Raw genomic sequence first — 24265 nt, 5'->3', positions numbered from 1 at the left:
TCAGCAGTCAGAGATATACAGTTGATTATTATGACATACATCTTCTTTCCTATATACAATTTCTTAATTCATGCAGTCAGGTACCTTTATGTATATTATGTTAACAGAATGAGGCAGATTGGCCTAACACCAGAAAATAGGACTGCCTTTTATGATGCAAATTTTCACTTTAAACTTTCAGGGTAATTACAGTGTTGTAACATACCTTTTTCTGGACCAGTATATTTTTCTTTTGCATAGTCCACATCAAAAATATAACGGTAAAAGCATAGCTGGGTGAATAAGGCCTTGTCAGAGTACTGTAATAAAACACATACAACAGATGCACATAAATAAAGTACGCTGTTGAAAAAAAGCTCAGACTAGAATAACCATGCTCACATATAACTTTTATGCTATTTCACTGTTACTTATTAAAGCTAATTGTTTGCTATTAGTTTTTATCAGCTGCCTTGGAAAGTAATTCAATTAAATGTTATGGCATAGTAAATGAATATCTAAAAAATCCCCAATCCTCCTAAAAAAATCAGTGTGGAAATCTCTTGTGTTTATGTAGTATTAATTACAATACAGGTTTTAATAGATTTGTTTTTAAATCATAAAACTATACAATTGTTATGCAGATATAAAAGAATCATCTAACCATATAGTCAATACATGCATTTTACAATGACTTTAAAAATTATACATGGTATTGTATCAAAAAAGCAAATTTCAATATAGTTTCATGCTAAAAGTATGTTTAACATAAACTATATATATTTTTATACAATAAAAACTTTAGAAATGCATTTATTGTATGTGAAATAATTCTGAGCCTAGGACTTTGTGACATTCCAGAGACCTTTTGGACAATTCATTGGTTTATCAGAGAACATTTTAAGTTAGATTTAAAATGAAAATTTACTATTTTTACATCTCTCTTAACATCCTGTGAGTCAGTGATTTTGCCTGAACTTACAGAATGTAAATAATGATTGGGAAAAATTACTTGGGTTGATAGATTTATCTGTAGAATAAGACTATTACTGTCACAAACTTTTCATTGGTTGAAACTGAACAGCATACTTTCTTACTAAAGATAAAGATATTTTAAAAAGACTTTCTTCAAAACCAGTGCACGCTTTTTTTAAATAAAAGTCCATTATTACACACACAAATTAGATTATTTTGCATCTTAGTTTATAAAGCAGAACTGTGCTTCCCAAGAGAACTTCTCACAGATGACATTATTTAATTGAAAGAATTTTTCTTTCTTTTTAATTTATTTTTAATGCATTTTTTAGCTTATCAGCTCAATGGGAATAGCTAGTTTATTTTCCTCTTTGAGCTATAACTAGTTTGGGACTGAAAGTGGTATGCAGTTAAATATGCCTTAAATGAATTGGTTACAGGAATAATTATTGGTTACACAATAATTATTCTTCAATTAAGCATCCTTCACACAGCAAATACTGCAATGTGGAATTAATTTATATCTTTATAAGATTTAAGACTTCTAATAGGCTTGTTTGTACTGCTGGGAAAAAGGATTATGCAAAAAATAAATTTATTGCAATTGTTCCTTTATTAATAGCCATATGGCAGGGAGGAAGAAATATAATCATGAAATATACAGTACTCCTCACTTATCTGACTACAAGAAAACAGATTCATTCTTTTCTAACAGATTAAAAGTCTTTAGGAACTCAAGTGCTTACATCATCAAGAAACTAGAAAGATCAGAAATTAAATATATGATACTAAGCTTCATAGTAAAAGAAACAGGCCCTTGCAAGCATGAATGCTGTAAAAGATTAGAATTAAATTATATTAATTAATCACAATCTACATCGGTGCGTCTTATTATCATATTACCTGAATTTATGTTTCTTTCAAAACTATGTATTTCAGATATGGAATGAGAAGGTATGTTTTGTTTCTTGACCAGAGAAGTGAAGTTAGTGTACAAGAAATATGATTTGCCACGGATCATCAGTAGATATATCAAAAGGATCATAAATGAACTGCATATATACCACGGTGTTATTCCAGTTCACATGAACAATATTATGCAAAGCCCAGAATAGGAGTAAGAATTAGTAACCAAAAGAAGGGAAGAAGATTTAGCTGTACCTACCAGTTGTTATACCTCTCCATATTGTTTTATCCTTGGAAACCACCCTTCCTTTCACCATGCTCATAACCAATTCAAACATACCTGTTTGTTTTTTAAAATTTCACTTTTGATTAACTCATTCTTCATTGATAGATGGTGATTTAACTCACATTAAATTCTATGTGATCAACCCACCATAAGATATTTATTCTGTAATGATCACTCATTACGTGTGATATAATGATAAGTGGATTACATCCACATTCATGCAGCAATAAACACTTAATGTTGATGTTTCTCCTCACACTGACCACTTTTTCTGTCACAATAACAAAATAAGCAACAGTTACACATGCTATTTTTACTTTTTTTGACAAATTCCTTCCTCAGAAAAAATAAAATTACATACTACCTTTCTACTCACATTTACACATCTTAACATGTCTTCATATTTTTTCACATATATAGTGGACTGTCTACCAAAATGCACAAATTAATTTACTTACTCAGTATATGTACAATGTGCAATAGTTTATTTCACTTTTCATGTCAAACATAGCTACCTTACTCTTTCATATATTAATATTAAAATTGTATTCTTTGTTGCATAAAATCTGAAGTCTAAACTTTGCTGCAGATCAACTGCATTTTCAGCCAACATCACAGCATAAAATGGGATATCCCCAACCAACACAGCTCTAATGTTACTACAAGTATTCCCCAGGTAGCTTATTATTAGATTTATATCCTGCTTTTATTTTGTAAAATTCAAAGTAGCACACATAATGCTTCAACTTCTTATTTGCTTGCAACAGCAACCCTATAAAATAGGTTGGGCTGAAAGTGACTGGCTTTCATGATTAAGGAAGAATTAGAATTAGATATTCTCAATCATCCAGGTCATGATTGTCCCAAAAGTGCTTTTTCCAAAAGGCAACTGGATTTTCTTGCTTTTTTTTCCTTTGAAAATATCTTGCTTTCATCTAAGGAGCTTCTTCAGTTCTGAAAAAGAATTGTCATTTGTATTTCTATAGCTGTTTAGTTTGGTACAGTTACCAAACAAGACAGGTAAAGATTTCAACAGATAGTTAGGACTGCAGAAAAACCTATTGCAACCAGCTTACCTTCCACTGAAGATGTGTATAATGCATAGGTCAGAAAGAGGACTGAGAAAATATCTAAGACCCCTCACATCCTGGACATAAACTGTTTCAACTCCTCCCCTCGGGATGCAGCTACAGGACATTGCGTGCCAAAACAACTAGATACAAAGACTGTTTTTTCCCTTGTGTCATCACTTTGCTGAATACCTAATTCCCACAGTATCGTCTTATGTCTAAGTATATTTATCCATGAAGTATGGCTGTATTACTTTTATCCTCATCTGTTCTACTACCATCTCTTATTGGTATCATTATTATGATTATTACTTTGAAATTATTATTACATTGTTGTTTTGATATATACTGAAGGTTTATGCAAGGGAAACAAATTCCTTGTGTATTTAATCACACTTGGCCAATAAAATATTCTATTCTGTTCGTCCTGTTCTTGTTCCTTGTCCTGTCCTGTCCTATCCTACCCCATCCAACTCTACTCTATTCTCTTCCATTATTGTTTATATTTATACTTATTTATTTTGTTTTTATTGTTTTAATGTCTTTTAAATTGTTTAAATTGTTTTATAATTTGAGAATAAGTCACCCAGAGTTACTTGGTTGAGTTGGGCAGCTTTAGAAATTGAATAAATAAACAAATAAAATTATATGTTCATGTAATCATAAATGAAATATTCTAATATCTCATAGTACCTTTATATAACAATAGCAATAAGACTTATATACCGCTTCACAGTGCTTTACAGCTCTCTCTGAGCAGTTTACAGAGTCAGCATATTGCCCGACCTCGGAAGGATGGAAGGCTGAGTCAACCTTGAGCCCGTGAAACTCGAACTGCCGAACTGCTGGCAGTCAGCAGAATTAGCCTGCAATTCCACATTCTAACCACTGTGCCACAAAGGCTCCTATATAAATGTATGATGCAACCACTCTTGAAAATAATTCACAATTCTGCACCTAAACATGATACTGAAGGTCTACAAAAATATAGAATAGTAGGACAATCAAAATTATTAAGATATTATAATAATTTTCTTCAAAGAAAAAATACAGTACTTGTGTCTGTTGAGCTCAGGAAAAAAGGAAATAGGATTGAATTACTGACAAAGTAATGTATAAAGCATGCATAGAAGGAAAAAGCTTTTTTCCCTTCCTTCAAACAGTATGATCTACAATAGGGTTCTCAATCTATAGCCCACGGACCTCTAGAAGACTGTGATGTCATCACAGGGGGCCCACGAAGGCTCCAAGAAATATCATGATTTAAATTTTGAGTTAAATCTTCATGGTCTGTGACTACAAAGGGTATTTAAAGGGGGTCTGTGGTAAAGAAAAGTTTGAGAACCAATGATGTACAAATATCCAGTAAGACTGATTAGTGGGAAATTAGTGACAAAACCAGGACAGCTTCAGTATTTAAAACAATATTGAAGCCCTAGTGAAAATAACAAGTAACTAGGGCATCATGTTAATTTCTTTAGCATTCTGTCAGCAGCCAATTCAGCCAAAGTAAGACTGGACATTAATTACTGGAGTTCCACCTTGCATTATTTTTTCTTTCAGCAGTGACCTTGTATCATTTGTGGCTCAATGACCAATTCCCTGTCTCTTTATAAAAAGGGATTAGAATGAAATAGAATCCAGATAGATAATGTAGGAAATTACCTACATTAGTGGTGGTGAACCTATGGCACGGGTGCCAGAGGCGGCACTCAGAGCCTTCTCTGTGGGCACGCGCGCCGTCGCCCCAGTCCTAGATCTTCAGCTGGGTTTTATAAAACCTTATCACTTTAGGCCTCCGCTGCCATGTGCCAAAAAAAAAAAAAAAAAGAAGGTTCAATCAATCAGTCAATTTCAACTTCTCATGGGGAAAAAAAAGATCTTGCAAAGTTGGAATTGATTGATTGAACTTTTTAGTCCCAGTCTGCCGTTTCCACCGCAACCACGCCCACCCAATGGGCCACACCCACCCAGCACCCGACGATGCATAAGTGGGTTTTGCGTTGCAGTTTGGCCACTCGGTCTCTAAAAGGTTTGCCATCACTGACCTATGTCATTAACTTGTGTTAGCAATGAAGCCTATAATAAAATGCTGCAATAGTGAGTTCTCCTCATTAGTGTTCCAGCCAATTAATGATAAAAATAAAATAACTAGAAATAAAAAGCATAGTGAGAATAAATGCAAGATTTTGAATGGCTATTTCAATTAAAATGACATTTAAACATGGGAGAAGAAATACTTGGTCACCTGGCTGAATGACAGCTAGTACTCTGAAATGGATATAATTTGAACCTAAATTCAAACCAACAGATTGCCATTAAAACAATTGAATATCCTTGGTTACTTTATATTTCTCAACATTTTGTATTTGCTAGTATCTCTAGAATAAATATAAATGAATGAGATTTGGTACAGAGCAACTGGGAGTAAAAGGAGGATATACATTTAAGGAACATGACATGGTTGGAACAACACAGAGTAGCAGAGTTATGTTAGCATCTGAAAAACTTAAAATGCAGGTTGACAGTAGAATAGAATAAAAATGTGGAATATCATTACTTTATACAATTTCAAATCCACATTTTGCAACCCTTTCGAAGAATACTACATACTGGAATTTCACCTACAGCCCTATATTTATATCAAGAACGTTAGTTAGTAAAAATAGGCTGTTTTGTCACATTGAAAATTCTTCTTATTATTCAAGAATTAAAATTCCTCTTAGTCAAAATTCTGCATAAAAAGTCCATGATCTATTAATGAAATCAATATTAAAAATACTATATATTAAAAAGCCCACTCAGGAAATTGCATTTTTAAAATCTGAATATTATACTTTAACCCATACCACATAAATTTATTTGACATAGCACAGAAGCTTATTTTATTCCTTATTAGCTATTCTATGAAATGCATCATCATTATATTATTATACACCACTTATTTTTAGTAAATCGTGATTACTGCTTCCTGAAGAAGGGGAAAAAAAGAGGACGACAGTGATTAAGTTATTTGTTTAGTTTTTGGGATTCAGCAGTAATTGCTGGTACACATCTCCCTGACTGCACACAGGCAGCAGGTTGAATAGAACACTGAAATTACCTCCTTCATAATAGTTTGTTTTGATAATGTATTGTGTGTCGAGATGATGAGAAACAGTTGCTGTCAATTTGATTAGCCATTATATTTTTATGTTAATTGCCATTATTGGGTCCATTCTGTTTAGTGTCACCATAGAAGCCATACAATGTTAGCATAAATAACAAATTGGAGTAAATTAGGAAGATATATTTTTGCCAATTCATTTTAATTGCCCCTCAGTCCTTCCGTTGGTTAACACAGCTGTTGACCCATAATAAGCGCTAGGTCAATATAGCTGCTTGTCAATTCAGAAATGCAAAGTGCTATGTTGCTCGTAATGGATATACAACCACCTTTGCCAGCCAACTGAAGCAAGCGACTGACAATCCAAATGAAGGAATAAAGCATCAGCTATGGAGTATAGTGACCTGATATTAGCAGAGAGGCTAATTGAAAGTCACTTCCTAAATGGGTAAGATTTTTTTAAAAAAAAGTTATGCACACACATATATTTTTAATTATACCAACACCTCCTGCCCTGTTGTTACCTAGCATATTTTGCAATTAGTAATAAATAGAAAACAAAAAGCTGTACAGATTTTAAATGTCAAAGACAATTAAGAAAGATTAAGACATTTGTATGTGTGGGTATACCAGTCAAGGAACAGAATCTTGTTGAGAAAAAAACTATCTTTTAAAAAATTACTGATAAATTTGATACAAGTAAGTTTATAATAGATGTTAACAGAATTTTTACCAGATAGTTATCTTCCTAAGTATTTTATTCACCTTTCATGGAATCAGAAACCTGAAGAATATTTTTATTTTTTCTTTGTCTGAATATAGTTTGATTTTTTTGGGAAAGGGGCTTAAATTCTTCCTTTGGTATTGCTTTAAAGCTATCTAAAGTAGTTGGAAACAAACCTGTTGTTTGCACTAATTAAAAAGCAATTTAAAAATTTTAGCTTCAGCATTATGGATTAATTTTTATGCTACAAGTTAACAGAAATAGCAGAGGCAATTCTATTCCTTGTATTAGCCAGTATTTTATGTCTCTGACACACTAATTTCTCCTGCTCTTCTAAAATGAGCTATAATAAAGGACCATGGTTAAAATATTACATTATTAACTAGAAAATAGAAGTGCAAGGGATTGTTGCTTAATTATTCAAGTATCTTTATGACGTATCACTGCTTCTATTACACAAATCTGAGAAAAAAGTCAAGAACTGGAGATCCATAACTGTCTAGGAAATTCTTAAGGTTTACGTAACATGGGCCACTCTGCTCCCAGAAGACAGCTGACAATGGAGAAAGCAAATAACTACATTTCCCCCTGCCCTGTAAACTATTAAAACAATATAAAACATATTGTTAAAAACATTTAAAACAACTCTTTTAAAATAAAATCGCTGATCTTTCATATCATATCAAAAAGTACCGTATTTATCAGTTGAGTGAAATAAAATGCTTTTACTATCTACCTAAAACTAAGCAAAAAGAAAGGCTTTCCAAGTCTCTGGGAATTCGGTAGTGTCCTAGACAGCATTCCTACTGATCTAATCTCTTTTAGCAGTAGCTCAGAAGATTCTAATGATGATTAAGGTTTTTCATACATTCATGCACACAGAAAGAATCTCAGGAAAGTGTATTTTTTTTAAGAATTCAAGACTGTAGATTTCAAATTATACACCGATGCATATCATAATATTGCATTTTGGAGATGAGCCGAAATGTTTTATATGAAAATGTCATTCTGCAATTTATATTGATTATTTTATTGCTTCTACTTTTATATTCTTTTTGCATTTTATACACAATTGCCTTTTTGATACAAAGTTGAAAGACAATACCTTAGGGTTTTCAACAACAATCTTATCCATGAAAGGCAAGTTTCACAGTTTCCAATAGAGTCATCCCCAGTCAAAATTTAATAAATTAATCTTAAGAAACTGACATAGCAGAGAAAAGTAAATATATATGTTCATGTACTTCTACTGTGATATTACTATAAAATTATTTACAAAACTGGTACATCAGCACACACACACAAATGCACACAGACACATATAGTACAAAAATCATACAGTTATTAGCTTATAAACATAAAGCATACAAACTTATAAGTGGATCTAGTTAACAATTACATTCTTCAAAGATAAAGAAAAAAACCCAAGCCTTTTTGTGCATACTGAAAGATGAACAGTCTGGCCACCATAATATTCCTCATTAGGCTTGACTACTCTGTGTTGGAAGAAAAATGAATGGCATTCACTACTTTGTAAACCTTTTGTCCTTTTTTCTCTTCAATATTTTACATTTACACATCATATTTTGCAGACTCAGAGTGATTTTTACTATTTTGAAATATGCGTACAACAACTGAATAAGACATGAAAACCATCTCACTAATGTACATGAACGAAGTAACTAACCAGCTTACAGATTTGTCAGGGCATGACTGCATATTCATATCATTTACATAACATGTATTCATTATATATATATTAAATGGTAATGGTCTCCACAATAATTCATTCTCTTTCCCTGCCCCCAATTTCTTTTCTTTTTATTTCATGTTATGAACTATAAAAGAGAAAAGATAGTTTGCCAAGTCTATTAAATTGTTTTGTAAAGAAGATAATTTCAGCAGGCAAGAGAGATAACTTATTTGTATTACTTCAATTAATTCTAATACAAAACAGAGGCACCACTTCATTAATCAACGGTTAGAGAGAGAGACTTACTTTTACAAGAAGTCTTTTGGTAATTTGATTAGAAAGAATGGTGACTCACATTCTCATCTGATTCTGCACATCCATCAAGGAGACAATTTAGGACAAATTCCTTTGAAACAATGTAAGTTCTTGTCAGGAAATTGTCTCTCTTAAAGAGCCATTTTTCTACAGTGTGCAGAAAACATCTCCGTGTTCTATGTTCCTCTACCTTTTCCCATCCCTCACCTTGAATGGTGCAGAAATTAAAATGTAAAATTACTTTTATTTTAAACAAAACTTAAGACTGAATACCAATTTATAACAACATACCATAGGTAGTCCTTGACTTACAATAACAATCGAGACCAGAATTTCTGTTTCTAAACAAGGAGGTGATTGAATCAAGCCCGATTTTACAACCTTTTTTCAACACCTGTTAAACGAATCATTGCAGTTGCTAAGTGAATCATGCAATCATTAAGCAAATCCAGCTTCTATACTGATTTTGCTTGTTAGAAGCTTCCTGCGAAAGTCACAAATGGCAATCACCTGACCAGAGATGCTGCAACCATCATAAAGAGTCATTGACTGAAATGGGTGGCTATAAAAATTGAGTAAATAAATAAATGCCAGTTGCCAAGCGGTTGAATTCTAATCATGTCACCATGGGGATGCTGCAATTGTTGTAAGTCGAGGACTACCTGAAGTTAGTATCTGTTGAGATGAAATTAAATAAGGATGTGTTACAAATTTGGAGTATTAATTTTTGCAAAAATGTCACTGATTTCATTCTACATTTAGATTATTAAACTACTTTTGATCAGGTCTCTTTGACATATAACTATTTTGTCTACAGGTAAAAAAGCAAAAAGACTGCACTCTCGGCTATTTCTCATGAGATCTTCAAATGTAAATAAATTTCCAAATAAAATTCATATCTGTTTAGCCCTTCTATCAAGATCAAATATATTGTATTAAATTACCAATAATATAAAGTAGGCTCGATGTAAAATCACAATTGAGACCAAAAATTTTGTCCCTGAGCAAAGCAGTCATTAATCAAAATATCGTAGGACTATTTTGCTCAACGATCACAATCCCATCACTTCCAATTGCTGTTATTAAGTGATCTTATGAAACATTAAGCAGAGTCTCAGGCAAGGAGTATGAAGTGGGGAGACCTTAGGGAGACATATGCAGGCCATATGTGAGTCTCTTTTTCCTTCCTCTCCCCCCCCCCCGAAAATCTCCTGCCAAAATCGAAGCAGGACTTTCAGCCCCTTGGTAAATAAAAATTCCTGCACATGTTGCATTGGATCTCTCTCTCATGAGGAGTCCCATGCTGATATACACCCACAAATGATTGGGCAGACTAAACTTACCACACTGCCTCTCCGTTCAGAGACCGAAAATCCTGTTTAGATATCAGTTTCTTGTCATCTTTGAGGCCTGCCTGAAAGAGCTCCTTTCTGAAGGATCTTAGCTCTGTGCCTGCTTGGTTTTCAGTAGAGGTTCCTTGCCAAAATCCAAACAAGCGTGGAACTGAAATCCTTTGGCAGGCAGTTGTTTCAGCCAGCTTTCAAAGCAAAACAGCTGCCTGCCAAAGGATTTCATCTCCAAACAAACTGGTCAAGGTCTGGTACAGGCTGTCTTTCTACTCTGTAGTTGTAAGTTAAAGGCTACTTATAATGGGAACTTTTAGCTATACAAATTCTAAAAAGATCTATTAGATCAGAATTATAACCACAAATGACTGGCTAGACTACAGGTGTAAAAGTCAATTGCATCACATGACATATTGTGAGTTTTTTGCCTTTGTGGAGCAGGGGTGGGCGTGGCCTGCATGTGACACATCTGGCCCATGGGACGCCAGTTTGACACCCATGGGCTAGACCATGGGTCGGCAACCTGCGGCTCTGGAGCCGCATGTGGTTCTTTGAGCCTCCTCCTGCAGCTCCCAGCCTCCTCTGCCATTTGCAGAGAGAGAGAGACAAAGACAGAGAGAGGCACCTGCGCTTCCCTGCTCTCTCTCGCTCTCTCTGTGTGTGTGTGTGTGTAAAAAAGAGAGTGGCCTCACGCTGTTCCGACGAGCTGACAAGCTTATTGGGCGGGGCTCCTCCCTTTGCTGTGTCTCTGCAGGAAGCAGGAAGGGCAGGAGAGAGCCAGCCCAATAATGTGCGTCAGCTTGCTGGAGAAGAGCCTGAAGCCAGCTTTCCAGGTGAGCAGAAGATCAGAGAGAGGGAGAGAGAGAGAGAAAGATGGAGAGAAAGAGAGAGAGAGAGGGAGAGACAAAGAGAGAGAGAGAAAAAGAGGAAAGAGAAAGAGAGAGGAAAGAAAGAGAAAGAGAGGAAAGAGAGAGTGAGAGGAAAGAGAGAGAGAGAGAGAGAGAGAGAGAGAGAGAGAGAGAGAGAGAGAGAGAGAGAGAGAGAGAAAACGAGAACTCATGCACAGCAGCCTCTATTTCTTTTTAATTAAACTCTTCAATCAAGGTCCCTACCCCTTGCATGTGTACGTGCACACACAAGTTTTGCGGCTCCCAGTGTTTTCTTTTCTCTGGGAAACATGTCCAAGTGGCTCTTTGAGTGTTTAAGATTGCAGACCCCTGAGCTAGACTAATCCTACCTATAATAAAGGATTAACTTTCTTGGAATTAGATACTGAAGAAAAACTTCGCTAGAGGTTTTTTTCTTCCCAAAAAATAGCAGTTGGGTTTCCTTGAGAAAGAATCTACCCAAGTTGTGGGTAAAATCTTCCAAGACCTAGGATACAAAAAAGAAAAAAAAACACCCCACAGTGACTCTGAGGAGCAGTGAGTAACTACAGTTAAAGAGGCATTAGGACAGGGGAGTCAAACTGGCAACATCACATGATGTGCTGCAACGTATTGTGACTTTTTTTCCATTGCCAGCAACGGGGTGGGTGTGGTTTCAGCATGACACATTCGGCCGTGGTCCGGCAGTTTGACAGCCCTGCATTAGGATTTGATTTAGTTTGTAGATACGCAAAGCAAATTGCTTGGTTTTCTTCAAACATATTTTAGACAGCTCTAAGTACCGCTCCTTTCTTTATCCTGTGTCTTTTCAACATACCATCTTTTTCACTAAGGTTTTCTTTTGCTGTTGTGTGATCTGTATAAATTTTAAATACCATTTAAAGAGATGTTTTTGGTATCGTGGGGCTTTTTGAAAGGGTATAATCTGGGAAAATTTGTTTTTGTAAGGTTTATTTTTCTGAGGTTAACTATCAGATATGGTACTAGATTAAGTTATTTACTCAGTTTGAAGAAAAAAATAGGCAGGAACAGATCAGTGGTTCTCAACCTGTGGGTTGGGACCCCATTTGGGGTCGAATGACCATTTCACGGGGGTCGCCAAACAATGCAGTCCGCCATTTTTTTTCCCTTTTCCTTAGCTGTGCTACTCCCTTTTATTCTATTGGCTTTTGAAAGCCAATAGAATAGACTCTCTTGAATAGAGCCTAGTTCTATTGGCTTTCAAAAGCCAATAGGAATTGTCCAGGCTGTCTCTGCCCTGCTAAGCCCACCAAAAGTCCCATTCTGCAAATGGTACTGCACCAGTTGAGTAGTCCTCGACTTACGACCGGTTGAGTAGTCCTCGACTTACAACCGGTTGGGGGGTCGCGGCATTAAAAAGGTTGAGAACCACTGCTCTAGATGAATGCAATTACTAACAACTACAGCATGTTGGGTTGCCCTGGTTGGGTGGTGATGTTAGACAGAATAATTCAGATCAATAGTTCCAGAATAACAGAAAATAAATACTAAATATTCCCAACACAGAATCTAGCTTAAACACTGCAATTTAAAATGTCTTAAGTTTTTATTTCTTAGTATATACTGTATCAGATAGACATAAAATTCAGAGATCATATAAGTAAGAACAAGATATATGAGATCTTACCTTAGATCTCATATATCTTGTTCTTACTTAGAGATCTACTTAGAGGTCCACCAATGTACTTAAGCTTAATAGATACAATTTTGTCAAGTGATCCACTCAACTTTTAACACCACTAACATAATTATTAGCTTTTAATATTACAACAAAACATGAATCCAGAGAAAAGAATTTTTTCCAATAATGCAGTTCTACTGTTTAATCAAATTAGTAATCTTGTGAATGCAAATGATTCTTGTATACCAGGAATACATGCATTTGTGGAATAATTATGCAAATAATGTTATATGCACATATTCTGTAGCTATACAAAAGAAAAAGAAGAAACAGTAGAATGATTGAACACACAACATTGCCAATTATATTTACAAATAATTTGCAAAGAAATTTCCTATACTTCTGGCACTGAAGATTAGTAGTGATAAGAGTATGTATAAAACTAATACCATCTGCAGTGACACTAACGTAGGTAAAGTAGGTAGACCCCTAGGCTAGCAAAAACTGTAGGATCTACATGGATTTTACAAGATTGGGTGACCTAAATAAGTATACCAGTGGTCTCAGAGTATTTCAAACAGACAATCCAGGTTTCACAGTGCTAAGCAGTACGGGATCCACCAAAGTACACATTAAGTATTAATAAAAGACACTTTTGTATTTCATGTTTTCTCCCAAACAGGCTATCTTAAGGACAAAAGAATTACAAAAATGTTAAAATCAGAAGTATCGTTGATTTTTTATTATATACTTTGTGGTTATACTAGTTTTAAAATTTGTTAATGAACTGAAGAGAAAAAGTTTCACTAAGTTTGAAAATCCTTGAAATAAACATTTCTCTTAATGAGCTATTATAGAAAATGTATATCAAGCTACTGTGCATTCATTGTACTGAAACAGCTGCAGCATATTTCTGTGATTTTTTTCTTCAAATTCTCTCTTCATGCAACCCACACTTTTTCCAAGTATCATTGAAATTACTCATCTTCTGTATTCTACTGTTCCTTTTTTTTAACTTAACAGGATGTAATGATACATCTCTGTTATTTGCAGAACTAGCAGAAAAGATTAAGTGGACTAGTTAATACATTAATGGGGCTACTGTAATGAAGTTTATTATATTGAGTAGAATGTGTTTTGGGTGCCCATCTCATGAGAGACTGGGGGGGGGGAGAATTGGGATTTGTAGAATTATGTTCTCAGTGGCAACCCCCTCTCTGAATTAGCATAGCTGTGAAATCTGATTAGTCCTCAACTTCCTTTCCTTTCAAAAATTGGTGAGATATTCTCTTCCAAGAGATTTTCAGTCAGAAAGTTTTTAATTAGTCGGCAACAGTTTTTCATATGTTAGTTATCTTAGTTAATGAAATACTATTTTATGGTTGTTTTTAGATTGCACATTGTAAGCCAGCTAGAGTTGCACAGATAAGAGTATATGCCAATGTTACTAATAAATAAATGAAGAATGTATTTATTTAAAAGATTTCTATAACTACTCATGTTGTGAGACACAACTGTGGGCAGTTAATAGCAATAGAAAAACTAGAGCAATCCAACAAGTAAACAAGAAAAACTTGGCACTCAATCAACGATATCTATCCAACTAGAGTTCCCAGGGCTCCAACTTTGCTATCCCAGTGCCTGGTTGGGGGTGGGGAGCCAGCTTTTAATGGCTTTTCAGTCATCCTCTTTTAATTTACTAACTCTGTCCTTAGTTTGATAACTACCCTTATAAATTTAGTTGTCTAATGTTGTCAATTCTATCTAAAAACTTGGCATAGTTATGATTACGTTTACTTGGTATGTGCTACTAGTCTCACAATTACTTAATAGATTAGATAAATTTGCTATCAGGAACAATATAATTCCTCAGCTCATCACATTTAAGATTCATGAAACCTGGTTCTATTTATGAAATTAACTTATTTTGAGTATTTATTTACTTTTCTACTTGCCTATTCTGACTGAAGAATTGTTCTCTAGCTTCTAAAGTAATCAGATTCTTTAACAGTTTAATTAATCTGGGTTTATTAAATCATAGTTGCCTGGATTCACATAATGTGCTACAGCATAACAAACAGATTACATTAAGACATAGTGGGACCCTGGTCAATGGATAGTCAAGAGGTTTGTTCATAATTTATTTAATATACCTAACACAATGGAGAACTATTTTCAGTCATGAGCCTTATATTGGGGGTATGTTGCTTTAACAATTAAACTATTTTGTATTCAGAAGTAAGAAAGTGCAATAGAAATTATTTATTTTCTATATAGTGGTTTTCCTTTTGCTGTGCCCAAACATCATTTTCCCCTTCCTTACAGGTCCAGATTGTATTACATACCTAACTGTAATTTGTAGGACTTTTTCCTGGATTTTTAGCAAGTCTTCTTTAAAAAAAAAAAAAAAGTTTTATTTTTTTAAAAAATTACAGTATTTAGTGCTTAGTAAACAACATGTTGTCTAGGTTCAAATATTTAATTTTACCTTCTTCAATATAAATCTGTTCAATACTACACAATCCAGCTTTTTCCCCGATCCTCCTTTCTTCATATTTTTTCCATTTTCCCCTCATTACACCACTACAATTTTTGATACTGTTAATATACAAAGTTAAATGTAAGCATCTTCATCATATTTTACTAATATCATACAAATAACTATAATATCAATTCATAAATCAATGTCAATTCATTAATGAATATCCTGTTTTTCGTGCTCATTATGGTTTGATTTCCCATCAGTATTTGAAATATCTTTATCAGTTATGATTTTCTCAATATTAATTACATTTATATAGCTAAAAGTTTTATTCAAATCAATCCTCTTCATATTTCCCATATCAAAAAAAAGAGAAAAAAAATCTTAATTCTAATTATAATTCTTATAAACTTAATTCTAAGTCATATCTTTCATTATAAAAGTCTAATTATAGCTAAGGGTCATCCGTTCTTTTAATCTTATTCAAACAAGTATTTAAACATATAATGCCCCCTCTAAAAGGTCAAATCTTCTGTTTTTTAAATCTGACTCTCGCTTTCTTTCTCTGCCAAGTCGCTTTCCAAGCCAGGGCAATTAGATTGCCCTGGAATTTTCTTTCTATTTTTGTAAAAATTGCTTGGATTACAAAGTATAGGTTCAGTTCTGAAAGCAATATTTTATACTAATCCTTTGTCTCAAGTATTCAAAAATTGTCAATCAGGCAAGGTTGTAATCCTTGATGTTCGAAGTGTTCAAAATGTTCAACCTCTCTGAAAACAGCTCAAAAGTCTCTCCCAGCCAGGCCTAGTCCAAGGTCAAATTTCTCCTTCTCTCCCACTAGCTCTTGAAGTTAAAAGTCCAAGCTCCTTAGATATTTATAATCCAAGAAGGCCAGGGTGATAAGTACGCCAAAATATTTTCCTTTATTGCCAGCTGTTCTCCCAAACTAGGAATCATCAAGCAGCCAGGAAGCAAATTATAATGCTATACACAAATCCACCACTAGATGTCATTCAAAGTCCATTTTCCACTCTTAAAACAAAGGATTGATTTCTTCTATTTTGCCTCAGTGGTTTCCCCCCCCCCCCAAAAAATCTTGACAGTTATCTCAGTCCTCAAATTTATCAAACTGTAGCTTTATGTTAGTTTCACTTCAATATTGTATGTTTCTGTCCCCCATAAAATTAAAATGCCGCTTAAATTTACATTCAGAGGTTTTTAGCTTCTTGGGAGCCTTTCACAGGAAATTCAGTTGTAAAATAATAAAGAAAGGATCGATATTCTTACCCAATTCCAAACATGCTGCTTACAATGTATTAAGTAGTGCTTTTTTCTCTCACAAGAATACAGTCGGTCTTTCCCCTGCCAGTTTCTAGGGCTTTCTTTGGATCAAACAGAAAAACCGCCGTCTCTCCGTGATCAACAAGGCAACCCTCCTCTTCATTGTCTCTTTGGGGCGATTTTAGACCTTTTTTATGGCCCCCAGCAGGGCGAAATCAGGCACGGAAGGCAGAGCCCTGCCTTCCAGTGTCCCGTCTCACCGCAAACCAAAGTCCTAGATTTTTAGCAAGTCTTCTGATACATTATGCAGACTTGGTTAATTATTTCAATGCAGGCTTTTGGTGAATTCTAATTCTCTTGAATTATAGGAGAAAAAGAGAATAGAGTTAATGAGCAAATAAATAAATGCTAGACTATACCAAATAATCCATCACTGGTATATATGGTAAAGGAAAATGATTGAGGAATGTGCTAGTCATACCCTCCCATACTAGCAGAACCCAAACAAACAGAGTGTTAGTAAATAAAATAAATCAATCCTTTACTGTATTGAATGAAATTTAAATACAAACTGTTCCAGAATTCTATCCCAATACCAGAATAAAAGGAGTATATTTTATACCATGATACTTCAACTGTTCTAACAACCTACAGTTTTCCCTTAAAGCCAATCATATGGAATTGGCTTTTGGTACTGCGTTGGAGAATAGATACTAATTTAAGATTAAGAATAATAAAGACCAAACTAATGATGACAGGCATAACATCCAGCCTTAGAATGGATACTGAAGTGGTAGATAGCTTTTGTCTTTTATGATTGACTTTCAACAGTAAAGGAAGAAGCAGTGAAGAAATAGGGCACAAACTACCACTTGGTAAAGCAGCAATACTTTGGAAAGGATATTCAGATACTGGGATTTAGTGATAGCTAAAGAGATCAGAACCGTGCGGTCAATGGTTTTCCTGTGACACACTTTGGAAACAAAAGTTGAACTTAGAAGAAGCAGGATAGAAAGTTTTGATAGTTTTGAATGCTGGTGTTAGAGAAGACTCTTGAGAATACCACTGACAGCCAAGATTTGGTCAATGAACAAATTAACCCTGAGTTTTCCCTTGAGGTACAAATACCAGGTTCAAATGATCATTCAGGCACCTTATGTGAAGACTAGAGAAATCTGATGGGAAAGGTGGAAGAAAAGAGAAAAAAAGGACAACCAGAAGCACCACTGGAAGACTTGAAGAACCAGATAAGAGATATTGGAAAATCTTGAAATATCTATGCAGTCAATAGGAGTCAACCCCAATTTGTTGGTACATAACAATCAACCTACCAATCAAATCCATTTGTGGAGCAATAGTAAGAAAGGTATGGAAAAAGTCTAATTTTAGTTAATAAAGCCAGCTTTAAGTTTGAAACACTTCCAGAGTGATAGAAACAACCCAAGTCACCCTGAGTAGAACATTTTATTCTGAAAGACATTCAAATTGAAACATTAGTTGAATCTCACATTTCTTTACTTTCTCTGTCTGTAGATGTTATAATAGATGATGCTTTCCCACTCAAAAAGGTCTATTGTTGGTAGGATTACAAGGAGGACTGGAAACAGCAGCTATGATGAGGACAGTTTTGCCTACAGTCTGAAAAATAAGATATTTACAAACTCTTCATAAATAATTTTTGCAATGTGCAAAAATAGAATATGAATCCTTATATTGCTACCGTGTAAAATAATGATTCTTAGTAGCAGGACTGCTCTGCTGTATCAGCCTGCTGCGTGTCTTACTCAAGTTCCTTTTCTGTTGCTTCTTCTGCATAAGCAGCATTGATTCTTAATATATTCCAATGTTACTTTTCATGTGACCTATATTATTGTAAACAACAAATACTCACTAGTTTGTGCAATATCTATGACAATCAAACAGTTCAACCATTGCAAATGTCTGTGTGTGTCAGGCACAGGCAAGCTGTTTGAGATATTACCCGGGAAAAGGAAAATTGAAATCTGGAGTAAAGTTTGTCTGGAATAAAGTTACCAGAGCTACAAAGATCCATATACATTTTAGAGTAGCCTAAAGCAAATTAAAGATAGTCATTGACAATGTCAGCTACAGTTGATGGGATTTGTAGTCTAAATATGTGATGGAAAATCATAATAGGCAATACTACCAAAGCCTATGGGTTTTGCATTAATTTCTGTTCCATTCAGATGTCTATGAGCAGGTCTGATGAAGTTCTATGAAAAAAAATCCAATGGATACACCCCAATAAATCTCAGGCACTGTAAAAATCTCATTTTAAATATTAGACAGCTTCTTTATTGCCATTACTACATTTCAGAATTTTTTAAATGATCAATCAGTTTTATAATTTTTGTCCACTAATATACTGGTAGCATGGTCTTGAGAAATATTTGAGCAATGACAATTATGCCAATAGCAATCGCAAAACATGCTTGGAGAAAGAAGTCATGCTGAAATTATTACTGAATGATTATGTGTGAATAAACAAAAAGCAGTAAAAGAGAACCTACTATAAGCTTAATTAACTTAAATACTAATGTGCTTAATAAAACAAAAATTATGTAATCAGAAGATATACACCAACTATACAGTAAAATGTATACATCACGGGACTCTTAAAAGAAAGCTGAAAGAGATAATTTCAGTATCTACAGCTTGTTCTGAACAATTATGGGACCAAATGTAATGAAAGAATATTGATTGCAAGATAAAGCATTAACTTAAAGGCAATTCTAAGAAAACGCTAAACAGAAATATGTTAATATAAAGTACTGGAAAAATCTGTGACATGAGGTAGAGAAATATATTTTGTACAATTTGTATTCCCAATTAATTTAAATCTGGGGTTTGGCAAATACTTCTGTATAAGCAGTGGATTCCATTTAACAGTTAGTAGTAATATGATCTATATTATCAAGTACTGTAGAAATACAAGATTTTAACAGGGGACTAGTTGTAGAAGAGATAGGATTATGCAGTTATAGCTAAAAAATTATTATACAAGCTAATAGACATTCTTAGGAAAATCTCATTGAAGTTTTAGATCAGAGTTAAGCAGAAACCTCTGAGTTGGTTGAACAAATTTTAAAATTTTGACAGCGCACTGTAAATATTGTCACGAACTCGCAGCTTTGGGAGGACCTATGTATTCACAAAATGTGCTATTATAGTCATGGCTAGCATAAGGTACCTAATTTCCAGAACACATATTTAGAAAGTTGTTCCCTGATATTGTCTTTCACTCTTTAGTGCTTTAGGAAGTACATCCAAGAAAGTACTTGCCTGTTTTTATCTACCAGTTGTATTTCTCACAATTCCTAAGGAGCTCAGAGATATTTTTGGAAATAGAAGCGACACTGATACTTTCTTTTCTATCGTGCTTTTCATTTAATATTTCATTTAATCAAAACAATCTTAATAAATAAATAAACTCACATGGAACAGAAAGACTGATGGGCCAAAAAAAGTTAATAAATAAATAATTAATAAAATTTTATTAAAGGCATCTAACATTCGCATCAATCCTGGAATTGTAGTATGGGTAGGCCTCGACTTACAACTACTGAGCCCAAATTTTCTGTTGTTAAGTGAGACAGTGGTTAAGTATGTTTTGCCCCAGTTTACACATTTTCTTGCCATATTTGATAAGTGAGCCATTGCAGTTGTTAAGTTAGTAGCATAGTTGTAAACTGAATCTGCCTTCTCAATTGACTTTGCTTGTCAGAAGGTCGCAAAAGATGAATACATGATCTGGGATACTGCAACCATCACAAATATCTCAGTTATCAAATCTCAAGCACCTGAGATTTGATCAGGTGATCATGGGGATGCTGCAATGGTTGTAAGTGAAAAAAGATCATAAGTCCCTTTTTTCAGTGCCGTTGTAACTTTGAACGGTCACTAAATGAACTGTTGTAAGTCGAGGACTACCTGTATGAGATTTAGAAATAACTAAAAAAACATTATCTGCAAATAAACCAATTTGTGTTCAACTGAATTATGTACTGCTCTGTGTTTCTCTCTTATGTTCCCTAATAATACAAGTCAATGGTTGTCTAGTTCCTCTAAATACGGGGAAGTAGCAGAGAACATACCATTAACCTTTTACTTCAAATGTGGGTGACTCACATAATATCTTGATCCATTTTATGAAATGTAAAGGAAATCTGAACTTGTTTAATATGGCAAAAATGTACTGTTTATATATTTTGTTAAAGGCTTTTTCAGCATTTAAAATTACAAAATAATCTTTATTTTTTATTGAAATCTAACTGAATAATCTAATTTTATCTGCTGCATGCCTGGTTTTTATAAATCCTGATTGATAATTCTTAATAATGAACAATATGACTTGCGTATAATGTATCTGTTAACACTGTTAACATCTTTGCATCAACATTAATCAATAGGATTGAATGGTAATTAGTAAACAGAGTGTGATTTTTACCTGCTTATTGAATGCCACAGATAAAATCACCTATCAAATATAAAATTGGCAAAGTTTTGGTATAAAAAAGTCTGTAAATGTTTTATATAGAATTTATCCAATCCTAGTGTTTTGACATTTTAAAAAGTATTTTTTTAATCTCTACCTCAGATAGTGGAACAAGTAAAAGTTGTTTTGTATGTAATCCAAATGTGGTAAATTAAAATTATTTAGAAAGATATAATCTCTGGTTTACTATATAATTTTGAATTTTTTTTTTTTAAAAAAAAAGATTGACAAGTTACATATATTGAAGTTTTATATATTTCATTTCTTTCACCTGTGATAGTTGGAATCATTGCCCTTTCTTTTGCTGTAAACAATTAGTCAAAATCTTGTTGGTTCTTTCATGGTTCTCCCAGTAGCTGTCATAAACATAGTAGCATGAATTTGGTCTGCTATGATATTATAGTATTTCATATTTCTTTTTCTGTATTTCTCTGTATAAAATAGTAGACGGGCATCTAACCATCTGTCCCCATGCAGTTTTTAATTCATTTTTCAAATTATTTTCTGTTTTATTTTTAATCTTATTTTTGTATCATGCATAAGCAATAATTTGATCTTGGATATATGATTATACAATTCCCATTAAAGAATTCAGCACTTGATGTTTCTGAATTCAAATCAAAGTATTGTAAGATCTTTCTACCGGCATTTATAGTACAAGTTCTTTATCATTCTATAATGGTATATCAATTTCTTGATACTTTGGTTTCTGAAATACACATTTCAAAATAATTGCACTATGATCTAATGCATAATGAATATCATTCTACCATTCATGAATTTACAGATATAAAATCAATATTAAAAATAATCAAGCCTGAAAAATTATGGACACTTGAATAAAATGTATATTCTCTTTTAGTCAGATATATCAAGTGCCTGAAGTCTATTAAATTCAGTTCTTCCATATAAATCTTAACTGTTTCCCTCACAATTATGACTTTTTTCATGTTGGTGTATTTTCTATCAAGCTCAGGATCCAATATTTCATTAAAATCTCCTATTACAATTTTATCATAAATATCCCCATTCAAGTATTGAGAACTTCCTGAAATATGAGAATCTAAATTAGGTGTGTGGCTTTTAATTTTGTTAAGTATTTTTATCTGTCAGAAGGCATTTTCTTGGCTTCTTTTGGATGAGGATGATTGTGTGTCCTCTATTTTTGCATGGTGTTTTGGGAGACTGTAGATAGATTTTGCATTGTGTGTCTATGTGTGTGAATAAGAAAGATCTGTGGATCTCCTCTTCTCCACAAAATGAACTAGATCAGGGATAAGCAACCTTTGCTCTTTTATGATTTGTGGACTTCAATTCCCAGAATTCCTGAACCAGACAGGAATTAAGACAGTAAAACAAAGCACAGTATCCAGGGATCTGAAAGCCTTGTAAACACTGTCTCTCATCCAGTCTCCTAATCCAAGCCATTGCTAAATGATGATCTATGACAGGGCTTTTCAACTGGTGGTACGCGTACCACTTGTGGTACATTAATGAGTGGCAGGTGGTACGCAGCCCTGCCTAGCCAAGTGTAGTGGGGGAGGGAAAGAGCCAGCACAGGCAAAGACTTGCAGTGAGAGAGTCCTCTGGAACTGCAAAGGCCCCAGGCTCACTTCTGGCTCACCCTCCCCCATGAGAAAGGAGGAGGGGGGATGGAGACAGGAGAGCCTATAAAAGGAGGCAGTTTGGGCAGGAGAGGGGGAGAGAGAAAAAGCAGCAGCCTTGGGAGGAGGCAAAGTCAGCTGCACTGAAGGGGAAGAAGGAGGGGGAGGGTGGGGGGGAGAGGAGATCAAGCAGGCTGGCCATGAGCCGATCTACAACTGCTGTGGCAGCCACCTGTGCTGGCAGCAGCAAACAGGCAAGAAATGCAGTGGGGGAGGGGTCACCCTCCAAGAGGAATGAAAAAAGGCAGCAATGGCTGGAGGTGAGGCACAGAGGAGGGAAGGAGATGGAGAGTGGAACGATTCTTATGTGCTTTTGTGACTTTGAAGTTCTGGGATTTGTGCAATGAGGGCTTTGTGTTCTTAAGGAGTGCTTGGCAATTTCTATTTGGCTGATGGCTGATGTCTCCTGTTAGCTTCTATTGCTCTGCTGTTGTTAGCTGTAAGTTTTGCTGCAAGGGATTTTGAAGTATTTTTCTCCTGAATGGATTTTGCCTGTAGCATTCCTTTACTTATGAATGGAGCCATTTGGGGAGGTTGCCTTAGCTGGCAGCCAGTACTTACATTTTTTTTTCTTCCTTAAGTGCTGGATGTACTCCTTATTTTCCTTTCTAGCCAGTAGCTAATTCTTAAAGGGGAATGTGCCTTTTTAAGCTAGTTCACATCAGCAGCTTGTCTTTTCTGTCTCTGGAGGTCTTTCCTTGTTTGATCAATATATGGAAGAGGGAAAATATGAGGGGGGGTTCAAATTCTTCCTTCAGAAGGAGATGGGAATGAGAAAAAGGGAGGAAGGGAAGGGAGGGAGGAAAGGAAGTCCCGCCTTAGCACTTGGCCACGAGCAGCTCTGCCATTGACTTTGCTTGTCAAAAGGTTACAGAAGGGAATCACATGACCCTGGAACACTGTGACCATTATAAATATGAATCAGTTGCCAAGCATCCAAATATAAATCACATGACCCTGGGCATGCTGCAATGGTCATAAGTGTGAAAAATGGTCATAAGTTATTTCAGTGCAATTGCAACTTTGAACAGGTTTTTTTTTTGGTCATCAAGTTTTTGACACCTTGCTAGGTGGTACTCGAATATTGCCATATCCTAAAAGTGGTACAATCAGTAAAAAGGTTGAAAAGCCCAGATCTATGAAGTTTCTAAGGCAAGTTTTGTTTTAAGCACAATCTGTCTTGTATCCTACAAGGGCTAATTTCCAGGGCTGCAGATGTAAATTATCAAACTTTCTTTGGGTTGTTTCATAGTTAATTTGAGCCTAACCTTTGGTTAACTAGTTGCATAACATCTTTCATCTCTCTGGCTTACTATGTCTACAGCAAGACACTTTCTTCTGTACAAGTTCCAAGATGCAGACAGGACCGTGTATACTGAGGCTGTCTTACTAG

At 34.7% G+C, this 24265-nt stretch overlaps 1 protein-coding gene across 4 annotated transcripts in view; it reads right to left on the bottom strand.

Moving 5' to 3' along the window:
- POLA1 (DNA polymerase alpha 1, catalytic subunit) overlaps nt 1–24265 on the bottom strand; it is a 274677-nt gene that overhangs the window by 63338 nt on the left and 187074 nt on the right. For all 4 annotated transcript variants that reach the window (XM_039363127.1, XM_039363155.1, XM_039363137.1 and 1 more), the window contains one exon: nt 206–299. In XM_039363127.1, the coding sequence (XP_039219061.1) occupies nt 206–299 (94 nt within the window). The remainder of the gene's footprint in view (nt 1–205; nt 300–24265) is intronic.

Source organism: Crotalus tigris, unplaced genomic scaffold (genome assembly GCF_016545835.1).
Source record: "Crotalus tigris isolate CLP2741 ecotype Arizona unplaced genomic scaffold, ASM1654583v1 scf7180000017589.2436309, whole genome shotgun sequence".
Lineage (NCBI taxonomy): Eukaryota > Metazoa > Chordata > Lepidosauria > Squamata > Viperidae > Crotalus > Crotalus tigris.
This window is presented reverse-complemented; position numbering and strand designations above follow the sequence as displayed.